Source organism: Phalangium opilio, unplaced genomic scaffold (assembly GCF_054372755.1).
Source record: "Phalangium opilio isolate 3A_F unplaced genomic scaffold, DU_Popi_V2 ptg000054l_1, whole genome shotgun sequence".
Lineage (NCBI taxonomy): Eukaryota > Metazoa > Arthropoda > Arachnida > Opiliones > Phalangiidae > Phalangium > Phalangium opilio.
The window spans coordinates 5,426,846-5,445,557 of NW_028324173.1; the positions used below are offsets into that span (position 1 = coordinate 5,426,846).

General features: G+C 40.5%; 2 protein-coding genes and 1 long non-coding RNA gene across 4 annotated transcripts in view; 2 read left to right on the forward strand and 1 right to left on the reverse strand.

Annotated features, from left to right (window-relative positions):
- LOC149670961 (uncharacterized) overlaps positions 1-11,665 on the forward strand; it is a 43,253-nt gene extending 31,588 nt beyond the window's left edge. Inside the window, exons 4-6 of the mRNA XM_089840384.1 lie at positions 4,453-4,576; positions 4,638-4,855; positions 11,605-11,665. Coding sequence (XP_089696510.1) covers positions 4,453-4,456 — 4 coding nt within the window. The 3' untranslated portion in view covers positions 4,457-4,576; positions 4,638-4,855; positions 11,605-11,665. The remainder of the gene's footprint in view (positions 1-4,452; positions 4,577-4,637; positions 4,856-11,604) is intronic.
- On the reverse strand, positions 2,694-3,001 carry LOC149670962 (uncharacterized). Its single transcript, XR_016367163.1, has 3 exons — positions 2,975-3,001; positions 2,813-2,874; positions 2,694-2,754 (listed from the first exon to the last, which is right to left on the reverse strand). It is a non-coding gene; the product is annotated as an uncharacterized LOC149670962 (long non-coding RNA).
- Positions 11,666-14,327: 2,662 nt separating the features above from the next.
- Positions 14,328-17,521, forward strand: LOC149670963 (uncharacterized). 2 transcript variants are annotated; one of them, XM_089840388.1, is made up of 4 exons: positions 14,328-14,835; positions 14,894-14,943; positions 15,007-15,641; positions 15,768-17,521. In XM_089840388.1, coding segments are annotated over exons 3-4 (681 nt in total). In that variant the 5' UTR covers positions 14,328-14,835; positions 14,894-14,943; positions 15,007-15,639; the 3' UTR covers positions 16,447-17,521. The 2 variants fall into 2 exon arrangements, with proteins under 2 accessions (XP_089696514.1, XP_089696513.1); XM_089840387.1 differs by having other exon boundaries at positions 14,328-14,943.
- The last annotated feature ends 1,191 nt before the right edge of the window (positions 17,522-18,712 follow it).

Consider the following 18,712-nt stretch of genomic DNA (forward strand, 5'->3'; position numbering starts at 1 on the left):
AAGTAAATGAATCATCTGGTAAGCCACCTCCTTTGATGGGATAGTTCCACCAGCTTGCGCTAATTTTTCCACGACTTCTTCCATCCTTGCCAGATACCCTGCCATAGACTCTGGCGGGGTGAATCTAAGTCCTTGTAACTCCACCCTCAGGTTCAAGATGCGTGTTTTCGACTTTGGCTCATGTTGCTTTCTTAGCCTTTCCCACGCCTCCACCGCTGTCGTACATGGTGCTATGATTCTCTTATGTTGGCTATCTACTGCGAGTAAGATCTTGGATAACGCTTTCTCTTGCCGTAATCTGTATCGCTCTCTCTCGTCTGCTCTTGCCGTCTCCGCTGGAGGAGTTTCTGTGTCGGCAACGATCCCCCAAAGTCCTTGATCCAATAAGGCGCTCTTCATGTCTACCTTCCAATCCGTATAATTGTCATCTGATAATTTCATAAATTCGAAAGCAGGCATTCCTCTACCACTATCGTACCGTTCCGCCATGATTCCACGGTCTTGTTTGGGCTTGCTTGTTGAGTGCCGCTTGGGGGGGGGGTGGCTCTTAGTTACTTCCACCGCTTGACATGAGAACTTCTTGCATGCAGCCGGGCCTTGGGTTCATTAACAACGAGGTTCCGCGCTCGAACCACGCTCTGCTACCATGTTGAAATAATCTATTCTAGTGTCGTTGTTAATGAATGAGTTTTATTTAATTCAAGTTAAATTATAATAAAGTATAACATTAGTAGAAATAAATAACAAATTAACTAAGCCTAACCATAGCCTAACCGGCAAACACCAGAACTCGGAAGCAACTACCTTACACCCCAAAAATGGGAAACATCAAGTAAACAAAGGGGGCGTGGCCAACCGGGGTCAAGGGTCTAATTTCGTAGCTTATCTCTAGTCTACAAAAAAACATTATGTCTAATACCTACTTCTAAAATTAAATATTTTTTGCTGAGAGTTTTAGCTGTTGTGTAAAGTGCGCATGAACATAAATTTATCATGAGAACTATATTCATATAGATTAAAATCAAATTTCTTTATTCGAGAAAATGGGTTGTCAAAGCTAACTGTGATTAGTTGCAACTTAAGACACACTCCAGAAAACATCAAAATCCGTTATTAGTGAAAACATTGTTTAAATCAAAGGATAATTTGTTATTTAAGGTGTTAAAGCAGGACAAACACTTTAAACTTTTAACTTGTCAAATATCTACGAAATCCTTTCCATCGCCAGTAGAAAGGAGCAATTTGTTAATTTTTCTTTTCGGTTTTCCGTACCGATCGTAAGCCAAAAGAACGATTTTTTTGAACCAAATCAAACTTGAAAATAACGAGGCTCCAAGCCAAACTCCCGTGAATCCACCGACGTAACTATATCCTAGTAAAATATCGGCATTTCACTTTGAATTCTCGTAAAATCGAAAAACGAAAAACTGACTTCAATTTTGGAATTGTATTCGCAGATGGTGTGTTCGTTCTGCGTGTAGGACAGAATTATTTTGCTTTCTTTTTCGGTCGTATTCGATCTGTGACAGTTGAGTTTTAGATATATCGTAAAGAACATAGTAAAAATAAGTGAGGCACTTCCCATTTCCGTAGCACCCTTATATTTCAGGACAGTTTCTATTGGCTTCAAATCGGTAAGCTACACTGTATAAAAATACTTACGAAGTCACGTAATCTTGACTCCACATTCGTCTTGTAGAAATTCTTGTTGTGTGTGTATCCTCTCTTAAATATTTATCAAATTATTTTATATAATTTATCTTAAACATTTGTGAAAGTAAGCGAAATTCTTGAAAACCACTTTCTTTAAATTTACGTACCACTATGCCCTAACCATGCGTATCAAAACCAGTTCTCATTTTAATCTTACTTGCACTCCCTGGGACACTAATCCTGACACACTTATACTTCATCACAGAGAGCTTCCATCGATGTAACTCGTTTGCAGAAACTATAAATGTTGTCGGTATTCAAATCACTTATTATACGTTCAATTTCGAAACATTATTTTTATCAAAAATTGCGTTTCTTATTCTTAATTGATCATATGATAGTTGAAATGAAAACTAAAAGGTGCCACATTTTTAAACCAGCCAGTAGTAAAATAATCGACGCGATACTTTTTCAACCGTTAAATGTGCAAAAGTAAAAAAAAGCACAGCCTAAATTTTACCAGGGATAATTTTTATTTTGAAGTAGGAATGGAGGACAGAGTAATCTGGGCGCGCATCAAAGTCCCTTGAAAGGAGAGGTGGATCATAGCGACAGAAGTAAAAAGGAATTGCGTATTTTACACCGTCCCCGTCAGCAACGTCATCAAATCGTAGTTAAAGTGAGCCAATAAGATAATTTAAACTTTTCGTTACGTGTTGGAGGTAGGGGCTCTATACTGGACTATGAGTCGGACTGAAGTAAATACTAACCGTTCTCCATTCCTACTTCTAAAATTAAATCTATCTTTGATTTTTCTTTTCAAACTTACCGTCCTTTTGGATTTGTACATTTCTGATCGAATTTCCATTCGGGAATTACAAGCATGTAATGCAAACATTTATTGTAACGTTGGAAAGCGTTGTCGTGAATACATTTCTGAACGCAATTCTGAAAAGAAAAAAATATAAGTTTATATAACTTTAGGACTTAGATAAACTTCCTAACTGTTGTCTTACGTCTCGGGTAACTGGTTGTGAATTGTTCTTTTTCCATTCCAAGACATTTGGTGCGAAAAGGATTAGGCAAAGAAATCGTTGTAAACTATAGGTACAAGTTAATTGGCATAAATTTCAACCATAAAATAATCGAAGCAACGAACTTTTTGTAAACGAACGAGATGAGCTTCGTCTGGAAAGATTTCCACATAGTCATCGACGATATCTGGAATATGTAAATTGTTGTGAATTGCGTATTTCGCGGCGTTGTTTTCAAAGATTTCAGTAAAAGTTTCGGAATTAAAAGCCCAAATCGATGGTCAAACCTGAAACGCAAAAAGAAAACCTTAAAGGCCGACTTCCACTTACAATTTTCCATCAGAACGTCACCCACTACTTTCGCTTTGTAACACTTTATCGCAGCGCTTCAGCTACTCTGCCGCTTGAAAGAGAAACTAGATTCGCCCCTAGATCAGGACTGAAGAGTGAATGGGTGTCGAACCAGTTAAAGTTTGTTTTGGTTTTGGTTCCATCTTCAAAACTCTTGTAAATATAGCCTAAAGGCATCTAAAACCCACGCGGGCCACGGCTGACTCTGATTTCGCAGGTCGTAAAAGCTAGCTACTCTTCTAAAGCCATGTTCACACCTACACCAGAAACCGATTCGAAGCACTTCAAAACGGTTTCAAAGTGACATGTGAACGGCACTATACGATTTGAAAGCGGTTTGAATCACTTCAAACCGGTTTACCCTGTGCAAGTGTGAACATGGCTTTAAAGCAATTTCGTGCCCCCTACACCATGCAAAACATTTGTATATATGCACGTGCACAAAGATTTTAAACCTTCAAATTTACTTAGGCCTAACTGTTATTAGGAAAATGGCTTCTGTCACATAAATATATGGTAGATTTTATATACAAAGTGATTAAAATCGAATTTGTATCTCAAGAAAATAATCGTAATTATTGAACGGTAAGTCGCAAAGAGTTGATTTAAAAACCAATAGATAGATAATTGGAAGAACTTTCTTTCATAAATTGAACGTTGTTATGTTGGACCTACCGTTCGGCCGTAAATCACAAAAAACCAAATTTTGCAAGATGGCGGCCATTTTTGGTGGTCTTCCACCAACCGGAAATCCTGGGAATTTTTTTCCCTTAATAAGCACCACTATTACTTCCAAATACCGTTGGAATTAGCTTGTTACTAATTTGTTCTAGGTTTGGTCGTATTTTCGGCTAATTTCCCTGTACTACTAGCCACTCTATACTGTTTAATAATGCAAAAAACCTAATAATGTTAGACCATTATTTTAAACTTAACCAATCTATGAATATCCTTAAAAAAAGAAAACCTAAGAAATGTCTGAATCGATATAACGAACCCACCAGTTTTTTAGATGAATTTCGGCATAGGGGTGAATACAAAGTTCCCGCAACGGATGACACGTGACCCGAATGACGCGGTTTCCTACAGCGCATTTTAGCGAGTGACAAATCAGACCTGAAGATGCCTTTGTAACAAAGAGCGAACTAGTCGTCTCCGTTTTAATTAAAACGTTTTGAAAATATTTATTGCGTAATGAAAGTAGTTTTGATTTAAGTTTAATATTATTATACGCAAGTACCCGCATAAGCCATTCAACTTACTAAATAACTTTATTAATTTCTAAATAAAATCGTAAACGAAGTTTTAAAAGCTGATAATGGCACGAACTGATTAGACAGTTTATTTTTTGCCTTGAAATTTTTGACAATACTAAAAAGCATCGAAAGTCATACTTGATCTTTTATTAATGTAGATAGTTGTCGTTCTCTGTGGTCTAGGTGTGCTGATTTACATAGTGGGGAAACTGAGCTCCAACTACGGAAAAATGAAATCGGAACTTCCTCCCATGTTTTTGTTGCAATGTCTTCTGGGAACAAGTAAAACCTTTAAATGAAACTCTTCGCTAGTTTTAAAGTTTTAACCGTGCCTTGTTATAAGGTCCCCAAAGTTTGAAGTGCGAGGGAGTCCCTCTGTTACTTTCAGTCGTCTGGAGTCTGGCTCCTTTCGTAGTATGGGTGTTTGTATCTTCGGAAATGACATCGCAGTTTTCGAACAAATTGGAAGCCCTTCCCTTCGACAACATCGACGATATATTTCACTTTCCGAATGCAGATCCTTATTTGATGAAAAACGAAGCAATCTACAGTTTCATTGGGGTAATTTTAAAAACCAATGTTGTTTATGAACATTATACCTGGATAGTGTCTTAGTTAATGAAACCTTTTACCGAAGTGGCCTAATTATCGATTGGGATGGACAATTTTCGTCGCGGTTAGCCTCTTAGCTTGTACAATATTTACGATTAGGCCTACAAATTAACAGGTTAGGCATATGTATCAAGCCAAACTCAATATTTTTGTCTTGGTGGACGGATCGTTGTACTAGAGTTTGGTTTGGAACGTAAAGCAACGTTGCAAACTGTCAACTAAACCTTGTGGTATGAAACGCTGCTAGCCTGTTAGATATTGCCAGAAACTGAATTTGGTAGTTTGAAAAAAAAAGGTTTCTGTGAAGACTGTAACGGCGATATCGCAAACGCGAAATGGCGTTACCCCTGGTAGGCCGTTGCTCCTCATAACTTTAAAATTAGCGAGCTTGGGGTTCAGCGGAACGAGCATACGCTTGTAAAACTATCAGGGGGGTCTAAGAAAGTCCTAGTGCACCGTGCAACTGTCCTCGTCGGAATCCCGACAGAGACTTAACCCCTTGACCAAAAGTCAAGGGGGAAGGAACCCTTAGACCCGACTCGAGACCCTGTGTCTATAAAAGGAGGGGCCGGGGACCAGGAGGAGATCTTTATCTTTTGGCTGCTCACCGAGGAGAGGAAGCTCTGCTTTTTACCTTGTATTTTATTTTGTACTTTTTATTTTAAACTTTAAACGATGACTGGGTGAGTGAGAATAAATTATTGTATTCAAACAGTGCTGTATTACTCTAGGGTAAGCCTACCAGTTTTGTAGGGCTTACAAACTGGCGCCCAACGTGGGGCTTTGAGATAATAGAGTAATACATGTACTTAGTTTAATTTTTCTCTAAGTTTAATTTGAAAGAGTGTTGAGGTCGCGAGCCGATTTAACTGATTGAGAGTTAGTTTAGTTTAGTGATTTTAGTATAGTGATACCACTATATTGAATTATGCCGGAAACTAGATCCGGGGTTTCCACTAATAATGACGAAGGCGCAGTGTCCGGAGATCCGGCGCTACAAATGAGTCAACTTATTAGTGATGCCCTGCGTCAAGCCTTCCAAGGTTTTGGCTCAGGTAGTGGGGCAGCTAACGTTGGAAATCCAACGCAAACTCCCCAGGTAAGGTTGCGAGTAGACGCTCCAACCTATTTAGGACCCGCAGATGAGAAATCTCCGATGGATTTCCTCGAGGCTCTTCTGCGGTATCAATCAGCGACCGGCTATAGTGATAAGGATATCCTTTTTCACGTGATCCCTTTGTCTTTACAAGGGCCGGCCGATCGCTGGTTTAAATTTGTGGGGGGTTCAGCCGCTTTCAAAAACCTTTCGGAATTCCGAGATTGTTTTAGAAAAGAGTATCAGGCAACTGATTACTCTAGGCGCATTCAAATTGAGTTGGATAACCGAACTCAAGGAGAAAATGAACCGTTGACTCAGTACATCCATTGTTTATCGTAGTATTCTCACCGATTAGAAACACTGGAGTCTGAGTCGGTACAAATTCAGCGCGTCCTACGGCAGTGTCATCCGATATACCGTAGAATGCTAAGGGGGAAAGCTTTCGCTACCCTAACTGAATTGGCTGAGGAGGCAAAGATTATTCAATCTGATCTCCTAGCCGAGGTAATGTACAGACCCCCACCGTCAATGGCGGAGTCTTTAGAGCCTGGTCTGGCATATGGGGCAGGTATTTCGATTGAGCAATCGCTTCAATCGGTTAATAATGCCGTCAGTATGTCAGTTTCCTCAAATGTAAACGCATTTGCCGAAAATCAGGTGGGCGTAGGATTAGCAGCCTTAGATCCGTACTCTTACTTTAGAGTACAGAGACAGGCGTTGAGCGGAATGAACACTCGCTCGGGTAAAAGGGCAGATGCTACTTTTAATGCACATTCCAATGGCGGAAATCCAGACCAAAGGAAAGGTAATCGGGGTATTGGGCGCTGTTACAAGTGTAACAAACCCGGCCATTTCAAAAGGGATTGTACTAATCCGGGAAATGGGCAAACGAGGCAACCAAGATAATCGGAAATCCGAATTATTCTTGGGAGGGGCCTCGTGATAAAATAGAAACCAAAATAACGAGGGCCAAAAACCAGGCAAGAAATTCGAAAACTCGAATTTTCGCGCCATCGGTTAATCGCTGTTCCGATTTTGGCGGGAAAACTCCCCCATTGTTGAGATTTCAAGCTATGGGGCAATCGTTCCTTGGCTTGCTAGACAGCGGATCGTCAGTTTCTTTGTTGGGCGATGAATTCATACCCATATTCGAAGAACGAGAAATGGCGATAAAAGCTAATAGGACAATGGTTAGATTCGGTCGCGGCACATGCCGCGTAGCCGGAGATATCCGTCTCCAGGTATATTGGCCCGGAGGGAAAAGAAGGCAGCGCTTTCTTATTGTCCGAGGTCTTACACCCTCAGTTATTTTTTGAGAGATTTTCTTCGAGGAACTGGGATAGACATTAGGTTAAGTGAAGGTGGGTGGTCAATCGGCCCCTTCCCTCAAAAAGTCATCCCGTTCGATACCGAAGATATGGAAAAAGGGGCGTCTAATTGCTTTGGCGAAATCGTCAAAAGTGAAGAAGACCCATTAAATGTGTTAAAAGCTTTGGCGTCGAAATCGACCTGTAGCAAAGATGAAAGAGCTAGGTTGGTGGATATGCTTTCGGAATTCCAAAGTATATTCACAAAGAAACCTGGCGAAACCTCGCTAATTGAGCACTCTATAGAGACGGGCGACGCTAGGCCTATAGCGTGTCATCCCCGTCCGGTTAGCAATAAGAAGAGGGAGGAAATAGACAGGGCTTTTGATGAGTTGTTGGAACTGGGAGTTATACGACCATCCAATAGTCCCTGGGCGTCCCCGATAGTTCTTGTTGAGAAAGCTAACCCAAAGCCAGGTGAGATCAAACGGCTTTGTGTAGATGTGCGGAGGTTAAATGACGTGACTACCGCGGATAGGTATCCAATGCCTTCTATACCTGATATTTTAGCGTACTTAGGGAAGGCGCGGTATTTTACGACAATAGATCTCACAAAGGGGTTCCTCCAAGTGAGGATGAAAGATAGCGATATACAAAAGACAGCTTTCGTGTGCCATAGGGGACTTTACGAATTCGTAAAGATGCCCTTTGGACTTAAAAACGCACCGGCAACTTTCATGCGATTAGTTGACCGTGTGTTAGGACCCTGTAAATGGAATTTCGCTCTCGGTTTTTATGATGATATCACCATATATTCCGAGACGTTTGAGGATCATTTGATTCACATTCGAGAAATTCTAGGCCGCCTTAAAGATGCCGGATTAACTATTAATCCGAGCAAGGTGCAACTTTGCACGAATACCGTTAATCTTCTCGGTTACAAGGTTGGTCCAGGGTGCTGTATGCCAAACCCGGATAAGTTTCGAGCGATTGAGGAATTCCCCATCCCTCGAGACGTGAAATCATTACAAAGATTTCTTGGCATGATAGGTTATTACCGCCAGTTTATACCGAACTTTGCGGGAATAGCTCGTCCTTTGTATAACCTATTTAAGAAGGATTCCACGTGGCGTTGGGAGGAAACCCATACCAACGCTATGAGGGAGTTAGTGGAAAAGGTAAAGAGTACCTCGGAATTAGCCCTCCCGGATTTGAATAAGAAATTTCTTATTCAAACCGATGCTAGTAGCCACGGCTTGGGTGCAGTATTGGCACAAGAGACAGATAGAGGATTAATGCCTATCTGGTTTATAAGTCGTGGGCTGACTCCAGCAGAGCGTAATTATTCCACTACAGAGTTAGAATGTCTTGCAGTAGTATTCGCTCTCAAGAAATTTAAAATGTACGTTGAAGGTACTGATGTGGTAATCGAAACCGACCATCAGGCCCTTCAATGGCTTAAAAAGATGAAAGAGCCAGTTGGAAGATTAGCCCGCTGGTCTCTAGGCCTCCAACCATTTAATTACGAGGTGCGATACCGCCCTGGTAAATTAAATTTGGTAGCCGATGCTCTAAGTCGGGCACCAATCGAAACCGAATTGGCCGATAAAGAAGCCGTCATATTGGTTGCAAATGAAGTAGTGGGGGGTAACACACCCAAGTTGGGTTTACCTTTTAATAGAGAGGCGATAATAAAATCCCAAGCTACTGATCCAGAGTTATCTCGTTTAATCGAGGAGTTAGAGCGTGTTAGAAGCTCTGTAGACCCGGAAACGGCAATAAAGGCCGGGGCAGTATTGGATCAGTATGTAATGGATCAAGACGGTCTTCTATTAAGATACTTCGCACCATGGGACGAAGAGGATGAGGATGCCCTAGAGAAAGCTTGGAAGGTAGTATTACCTCGAAGCTTGAGGCTAGAGGCAATTAAATATTTTCATGACGAGCCCCTTGCCGGCCACCTGGGAGTTTGTAAGACGTATAAACGTTTACAATCCCGAGTCACGTGGTCGGGTATGAAGCGCGACGTTTTAAAGTATGTTCGGGGTTGTGAGATGTGTCAAAAATCGAAGCCATCTGCACAATTAAAGCCCGGGCTGCTATCACGCGTTCGTAGCGAAAGGCCGTGGGAATTAGTGACCTGTGATCTCATGGGTCCCTATACCCGCAGCTCCAAGGGTAATCAATACCTGCTCGTCATCGTAGACCATTTCACTAAGTGGGTAGAAACCTATCCCTTACGAAAAATGACTACGGAGAAAATATGGGAGAAGTTATTTGAAGTTTTCTGTCGATTTGGATTCCCAAAGGAACTGATTACTGATAATGCTTCTGTGTTTTCCAGTCCGAAATTCAAGGAGACATGTAAAAGATTGGGTATACGCCCGAAAAATACATCTCCGTATCATGCTCAGGCAAACATTACTGAGCGCATGAATAGGAATATCAAGCCTATGATTATTTCTTATATTGAGAAACATAGGGATTGGGATGCTCGTATTCCTGAGTTGGGCTTCGCCTTAAGGTCGGCTGAAAACAGCTCGACTGGGTTCACGCCCGCGGCAATGAATTTCGGTAGGGAGCTGTGCGCTCCGTTAGATTGGGAATTGGAACCGGTAAATACTTACCAGAACCGAGACCCAGATCTGTTTGCTGAGAGACTGAAGGTTAGACTTCATGATGTTATCGATCATGCAAGGCATAACCTGCAGGACTCGAAGCTGAAGCAGAAACTGCACTACGACAAGCGTCGGAGACACGTGTATTTTCGACGTGGCGACCTTGTTTTGCGCCGTACGCACCCACTTTCCGATGCGAGTCGTGGTTTCACGGCTTCGCTCGCGAAAAAGTACGACGGCCCATTCGTAGTGCAGGAAAGAACTACCCCGTTGACGTACAGGTTGGAGGAGGAAACTACGCGAAAATTCGCTGGTATCTCTCACGTTTCAAACCTGAAACGGTACACTCCACCTTGGACGGGAGACTCTCCGCAGGATAGCGAAATCGCAGGTGAAAACTCACCTATCGATATAGCTAAGCCTAAACGTAGGAGGGGAGAGCGGAGAGAGAGCGAAAAGAGTGTTCCTCGCCATAGGTACAATTTACGTTCCACCAGAGGAAACCCTCTGTAACGTTTTTGGGTGGGGGAAACCACGACACTCTTTTCATTTAACCCTTGGGAATTGTAAGAAACCTTACGATTACCAAAAGACTAATTTATCTTGCGCATACGCGCGACTTAAATAGTAGTACCAAATGTAGCTGTACCAGCAATAGAGGTCGCGCCCGGCGTCAGGGAAGCGGACCAGTGGTGGCGGTGGCCCAGGGCGGCCAGGGCCAGCCGCAGAAACAACAGGGCGCCGTGGGGAAGCTGGTGGGAAGGGCACCCGTCCCACCAAAGATGACAGCAAAGGCGCCCCAACAGCCAAGTAGGCGAAGCGTCGCCACTTGGTGCCACTCGGGCCAAATCTATTACAGCGACGCCCGGTGGCCGGCTGGCCAGATGACCAGCCGTGCTGGGGGCCCAACCCCCAATATATTTAGGGGGAAGACCCTCACCCCTGACGACCTCGTCGGGGTGAGTGGGACCGACTTTGGGGCCGCAGCCGCAGCTCCATCTCTGCCGGAGGCCCACGAGTCCGGCCCGTCCGAATTCTCGGACGCGTTGGATTTGTCGCCAATGCTGGAGGAGGAAGAGCTTTTCTTCCCAGCGTTGGAATAGCACAGCCCTACCCATTAAGTATTTTTTGGGTGGGTGAGTTGTAACGGCCATATCGCAAACGCGAAATGGCGTTACCCCTGGTAGGCCGTTGCTCCTCATAACGTTAAAATTAGCGAGCTTGGGGTTCAGCGGAACGAGCATACGCTTGTAAAACTATCAGGGGGGTCTAAGAAAGTCCTAGTGCACCGTGCAACTGTCCTCGTCGGAATCCCGACAGAGACTTAACCCCTTGACCAAAAGTCAAGGGGGAAGGAACCCTTAGACCCGACTCGAGACCCTGTGTCTATAAAAGGAGGGGCCGGGGACCAGGAGGAGATCTTTATCTTTTGGCTGCTCACCGAGGAGAGGAAGCTCTGCTTTTTACCTTGTATTTTATTTTGTACTTTTTATTTTAAACTTTAAACGATGACTGGGTGAGTGAGAATAAATTATTGTATTGAAACAGTGCTGTATTACTCTAGGGTAAGCCTACCAGTTTTGTAGGGCTTACAAGACATGTCTCCTTCAGTGCTCTTCAAGGAGTTTAAGAAAGATAAAGCAATATTTCATTGCTTTTAAATTTTTGTTTCAGAAAAATGCATTGACTAGGCCCGCATTTGCGGAAGTAACAAAGCGAGCTGACGCGAAACCAGATACGTGTTACCAGAAAATAAGCAACTTATTAAAAAATTAAAAAATGCATGCAGCAATCGAAAATCGAGAGAAATTCAGCGTTTTTCCTAGGACCGTTCTTTGGAATGTAATTAAAGCCAGATAAGGCAAGACGGGAATTTGTAAAATGAAATTGAGCAAGCCTTTTATGACAGCCTACTTGGCTTTGTATTTCAACAGATCATTTCGCAAACCCTGATTGAGACTGTCAACAAAAGGTTAGTTCCCGCTCTTAAGTTCTGCGTTAATTATGATAGAGTTAAATTACTTAATTCTCAAATTGCGCCAGCTGACTGAGGGTGATTGCTACGAGGACCTAATTCCATCTCACAAAGTGGAATCGCATCCTTGTCAGATAGTCGAATCACCTGATGCTTTCGTCGTTATCAACTTGAAAGCTTTTAAGGCAATTTTTCGCGTCTGTATCCTGGGGTTCTCCGCCTCCTTTATCGCTCTATTTTTCGAAATTTACCTGAACACATTGAAAGTTCACATGTGTACATCTTAAAACATTTACTGCGCCTTTGAAGGAAAACCTAACGATATCCGTAATACATTAGTTTATTGCAAAATTCTCTAGGAAAGTACTTGATACTATTTTAGTAATACTAATTTCACCCCGTAGAAGAATAAATATGCCGGGCTCACCTTAAACAAAAGTACAATATAGAATACGGTCAGTAGCTTTACAAATTGTTATTATAAACCAAAATAGAAACCACTTTTCGCTGTTCCATGTTGACCATCACATAATAGTGAAAGTTTGAACTAATTAGTGTGCGTAATGTTAAAATTGTTATTAAATAGTGTTAATAAACTTATTTTTAAACAAGTGTAAGGCTATAGCCTTGAATGATTATTGATTTACAAATATATAAGATATACGAGAATGTTCAATTGAAGAAGTATTGATTGTAAATCAATAGCCAAAACAAATATAAATTAACATTTTGTAACAAATAACACACAAATATCGAAATCAAATTACAGGGTAGGAATTTTTGAAGAAACAGCACCAGAAATTGAAATACAAATACAAAGAAAATTAATTTTAAAAGACACATTTACCTTAAAAATACTCCAGGAAGAGATTTCAACATTTGTCATTTCAAATCATAACTAAAATTTGACATAACAAACTCTTGAATGGACTCACAGTGAACGTATAAATTGTCCGCAAAGAAAAAAATTAAGACAGAGAGAAATCTATATAAATTATTCAGAACTTCGAAAAACAGCTTGTGCGACGCTATAATAATACTCATTCCTGCCACAAATGATGAAAAGTAACGGTCTAATGCGAAAGCTAGTCAATTAAGTAGGAAAAGGACACGTATAATTTTCCTCATAATAGATTTGTTTACGTTCGTATACGGGGATCGATCCATTTAAACGAAATTCAACTCTTGGTGTCAATTGAACATTGCGCCGTTTCTAGATAGTATGCGCCAACTTGAGAATGAACCCAATTATCTCCGTCTATAAAAACCACTTGATTTTAATTCTTAATATTCTTAGGGAGCAGTAGCTCCCTTAGACAAGGCCTGATGACGGCTTTAATGTATAAGGAATTGGGATGAACCGGTACCGATACCATATCGGTATCGGCACCGATACTCGGGGTTTCCCGATAGTATCGGATCGGTTTGTTCGATACCGATAGTAAACCGATACTCGTTTAAAATGCGTTATATGGCGCTACATGACATTTTTAGGTCTTTTATTAACGTAATTATGGTGATAATTTCTCATTTCTATGAATTTCCATCGTGACGAGTTCTCATATAAAAAGTACCTGAATTCAGTTTATCTAACAACTAATAAGCGAAAATCTTTCTTAGAACGCGCCTACTACTCTAGGGATGAACCGATACCATATCGGTATCGGTTGAAGTATCGGGTTTTGGATCATAGTGAGTAAATATCGGTATCGATCGGTATCGGTTCATGTTTGTACCGGTATCGATCGGTATCGGGTTAAGCCTGGTATGGGCCATCTCTAATAAGGAAGGTTTTCTGATTGGATGTAATTTTTTCGTATTATGTTTAGTGTTTTGAAATTTTCCCATTGAACTAAAATCCAGGCGTCTAATATGTGGCTAAAATTGCAAGGAGATCCTTCCAATAGTTTATTTTATAAACCATAAAATTGCTAAGGGTGGTTTTCATTTGCATAAAATTAATCACAGTTTTTGACGAAAAACTGGAAAATCACCATAGAAATAACATGGGAAATTTTCCAAACTTACCCATTTTGTAACTACCCCTACAGAATTAACAATACGAGTAGGTAGAATATGCCGGTTCTGAAACAGTGGTATTCAATGGTATCGTTGGTATCGATCTGGGCGCCATTTTTTTCTGGGCGCCATCTTGTTTTTCTCTGACGTCATCGTTTCTCGGCGCCATCTTGTTTTTTCTCTGACGTCATCGTTTCTTCTCGACGCCATCTTGTTTTTCTCTGACGTCATCGTCTTTTCTGGCCGCCATTTTATCTCTGACGTCATCGTTTCTTTTCGACGCCATTTTGTTTTTATTTGGGCGAGAAATTTGAAAATGTTAAGTCTTATCTGACTTCAATCAAGACCAAAGTTCATTGCGATATTTAAAATCCTGAATTTGCTGATAAGGCAAGCAATCAAAGATTAGGTAGATATACTACAGTTATAATAATTTAGGAACTGAACGTCTTATATACTAAGATATTTTGAGAATGGTGACAGACGGCATACCCTCGAATTCAAACCTTAATATTAATTAATGTATACCATTTATAATAATGGTATTGACTTAACAGGGTGTAACGCACGCTAACGTAAATAATTGTCGAAGAAAATAATTAATATTAATTATATTTATTTAAATATTTAAGAAAAACTGGAAACTCAAAAACACTTTCTTCAAAACTTTGACACGAAATTTGAAATTGTTAAGCCTTTGCGTGGGTAATTTTAATCTCGGGTATAAAACCAAACCGAACCTAACCTATTCTAAGCCTATCGCACTGCGAATACTCTATTTAAATCTCTACACTTGATCCCTAAGTTGATATTTTCAAATCTCGCGCCAAAGCGGAAATGCGATCGGAATTCCTGCTGTCTGTCCAAAATGTTTGTTTAAGAGACTCTAGTCGAACTCGGGATGAAGCCAAGTAACTAATAACATAGATTTTAATTAAACCACATATTTTAAATTAAGCATAATTTAAGTGAGCGTTGCTTGTCTCCGAAACGAAGCACACGAATAATAAGAAAACTTGGTAAGAACTGGTTGTAAATAAAAGTTACAAGTTGAATATTAAGCCTCGGATCTCTATTTACAGTATACGCTAGCCGATATGCATCATTTCACCTATAAAATAAATTCAACTTACTATTTAAGACGAAGTGTATCCTTAAAACCATTCCGGAGGAGAATTAAAATGCTAAGACTGGTTTACACGTGGTGGTGGTTTGAAATATCTAGATACGTGAAGAGACACGTTGCCGGTGATAAACAAGAACCGATAAGAAATCTGGAATCTTTTATCGATAAGATATGTTTCCACGTGGTAGGAAAATTTCCAGATAGTAAACTAGAACCTAAACTAGAACCATTTATAGATAAGATATCTTTCCACGTGGCGGGGGTAAACTATAACCGAAACAAGAACTGTTTATCAAGCGGGGGTAAACCAGAACCGATAACCGATATCACCGATAACCGATATCACTTACGCTATTTCCAAACTTATCGATGCCTGCATCGAAACTAGAAATCTTATCGGGCTTATCGATGCCTTCATTGATACTAGAAATCTTATCGGTCATATCAAAGGTCTCCGGTTTATCATATATTAAAACTCGTGCAAGTGGTGATAAAATCATTTTACGGCTAACCAAGCTCTCTCCAGCAACTAAAGTACCACAGCAGCGGAATTCAGCAACTATAGTCCCGCAGGAAACTCTACGTTATAATGTAAGTTCACTCTTTGGAGTTTTAAATTTCTTAGTTTGTAATTACATACATATAGTGCATGACCATAGTAATTTAAATTACTTAAATTAATATATATTAAATTATGTTTTATTTCTATAATTATAGGGACACATCCAATATTTTCGAAATCTCATCGACAAAGTCAGTCTCGGTTACCCCTGACTGTAAGGTTAGACTAGGACTAACAGACGGTACAATGGGGATCACATTGACGGAGGTGGAATATTATCAACTCCATGGAATGCGGGAACGGGTTACCCACTACTTTCTGAATGACGATGCTACACCGTCATCTATGATCTTTGAGGAGTCAAACCTGAAGCGTATCGAGCTGAAGATGTACCAAGATTGGAAAGTTCTCAACATTCGTGAAATGAAGGCTGGCAGTGGATTAAACTATGGAACTCTATACCCTACAAGGAACGGGTTCACAATTGGAGCCACACTTTGGAAGAAACTTTTAGAGAAGCACGATCAAGTGGTAACATTTTTAAACGCGGCTAAACGAGTGTCCACTGAGGTTAAAAGCATAGTTAATCAGCAACTGACTAAATATATTAAAGATGCTTGCAATGGTTGTATTATATCCCACGGATCTCAGCTACAGCATGAGTGTGTGACTATGGACTGGGCTGAACGTGTGAATATTCACTATGAAAATGCTGTTAATAATTTGGATATTAATTTAATTACTCAACTGTTTCATAATTCAACATTTCTTAGTTTGGATTTTTGTAAAAGAATTGCTACAATAGTAGTATGTAATTCAAAACTTGATTTGTGAATAAAACTGGAAAACTATTTAATTCTTGTCATTTAGACACTTAAGTATGTAAGGCCAACTTAATTATTTTTGGGTTTTTCTTCATATTAATGAAAATTAAATAGGTTAGTTAAAATTAGGCTTATTTAAATATTTGTAAGTTTTAAACCTCCTCCCCCCATAATAGTGAAATTCCTATTTCAAAGTATTTACCCATGAGGACATAAAGGTCCTGAACCCTAGATATAGTAGTCATCAGTGCTTGGGAAATATAAATGGAGATTGTTTTATTTAAACAATAAAGCAAACAAACGCGAAGTCAAGAGTAATCTCTCGTCTTGTATGTGAACTAAAGATACTAAACATGTTGTCATCTATGCTTGCGAAATATAAATGAAGATAGTTCTATTTAAACAATAAAAAAGAAAATCAAACATGAGGTGAACTAAAGATACTAAACATGTTGGCATCAATGCTTGGGAAATATAAATGAGGATAGTTCTATTTAAACAATAAAAAGGAAAGCAAACATGCGAGCATGAGTAATCAGCACTCTGGTTTTGCTTGTGACCCCTCATACTATCCATGTCAACATCAATGCTTGGGAAATATAAATGATGATAGTTCTATTTAAACAATAAAAAAGAAATCAAACATGATAGTAGGGGTAATCAGCACTCTTTTGCTTGTGACCCCTGATACTACCCATGTCAACATCAGTGCTTGGGAAATATAAATGGGGATTGTTTTATTTAAACAATAAACCAACACTCGGGTTTGGTGAACTTTAGTAGGGTCGAGACAGAGATTAGAATAGTATAAATAGCCGGGAATTTTATACATCAATACCATTCCTCAGCTAATCCCTGACAGAATACCACCAGACTCTGAGAGATTCCTCCAGATTGTAAGTTCTTAGTTTATTTTCTCTAAAGTTAAACTAGTCATAATGGTTATGTGCGATATTTGCGGCGCTAAATACTCTAAGAATTGTAGTCTTCTTAGACATAAACGTGAAAAACATGAGAAACTTAGTTTTCCATGTTCGGTTTGCTCGCAAACTTTTACAAGACGTGATATTTTAAAAAATCACGTAGATAGAAAACATAGTTTAGTAGTGTCTGAAGCAGGGAGTAGTCGCCCCTCACGATCGAAGCGTGGAGCTGACGATGATAGAGATGTCCTAGTTAAAAGGTCTAAGCTCTCTACATCGGAACCCTCCACGTCCGCCGCGGAACAACCCGTAGCTGTCCAAAATGATTCCCTGCCCGCCTTGAGTACCCAAGAAAACACCGACATTCATAAATTCATGGATGGAATTACCGAACAAGACCCGCAATTCACCCTGGACCTCCTCAGCACCCAAGAAAATGCCGACATTCATAAATTCATGGATGCATCCGAACAAGACCCGGAACCCTCCTTGGACCCCTTGAGCACCCAGGAAAACGCTGATCTGCACGCTTTCATGGATAATTTCGAGGAAGCGGAAGAGGCTCAACGGCAAGATCCGATCATCGCTACCCCGCCAAACAACCCCGTCCCCGACGTGATAGAGGAATTGGAAGTCTTAGGACACGCGATTTTCTGCGCGAGGATAACTCCATCAGCGGTGGAAACGGACGTTGAAGGATTAGTTCATCGACACCGCGTAAATATTGAAAACTATTTGCAAAATAAGTTAACACGAGATCACGGGATCAAGTGGTACCTAACAATTCGCGCGCGTAACGCTCGGGAATTAGCGAACGAGGCTCAAGAGGTTGAGTTCTTAGCGTATCATAGGAGTCGGACCCAACAAACCCTTTCCGAGGACATTTTACCCAGACAATTAGACGCGTGTGTGTTGTTTATAAAAAATCAAATCGACGAGTTTCAAAGCACTGGCAGTGGCTGGGTTCTTGATAGGATTTTATTCCTCCAAGTGAACATCATTTCGTATTTACCGCTAGTCGGTGGAACTTTTATAGAACTACCCAAGAAACTCGCTGTTAAAAAGGCTGTGGTAAATGTGAAAAATGAAGATAACCGATGCTTTATGTGGTCAATCCTAGCCCATCTACACCCTGCTAACGAAAACCCCTCCCGTGTACAGAAATACACCGAGTTTGAGGACGAACTCAATTTAACGGGGGTCACATTTCCCTTTGAACTTAGCGTTGATAAAATGGAGAAGTTTGAGCGAAATAATAACTTGTCCATAAACGTATTCTGCTACGAAAACGAGGTTTTCCCACGGTACATAAGTACAAATCGGGTAGAGAAAAATCGCCAAATAGACTTGCTT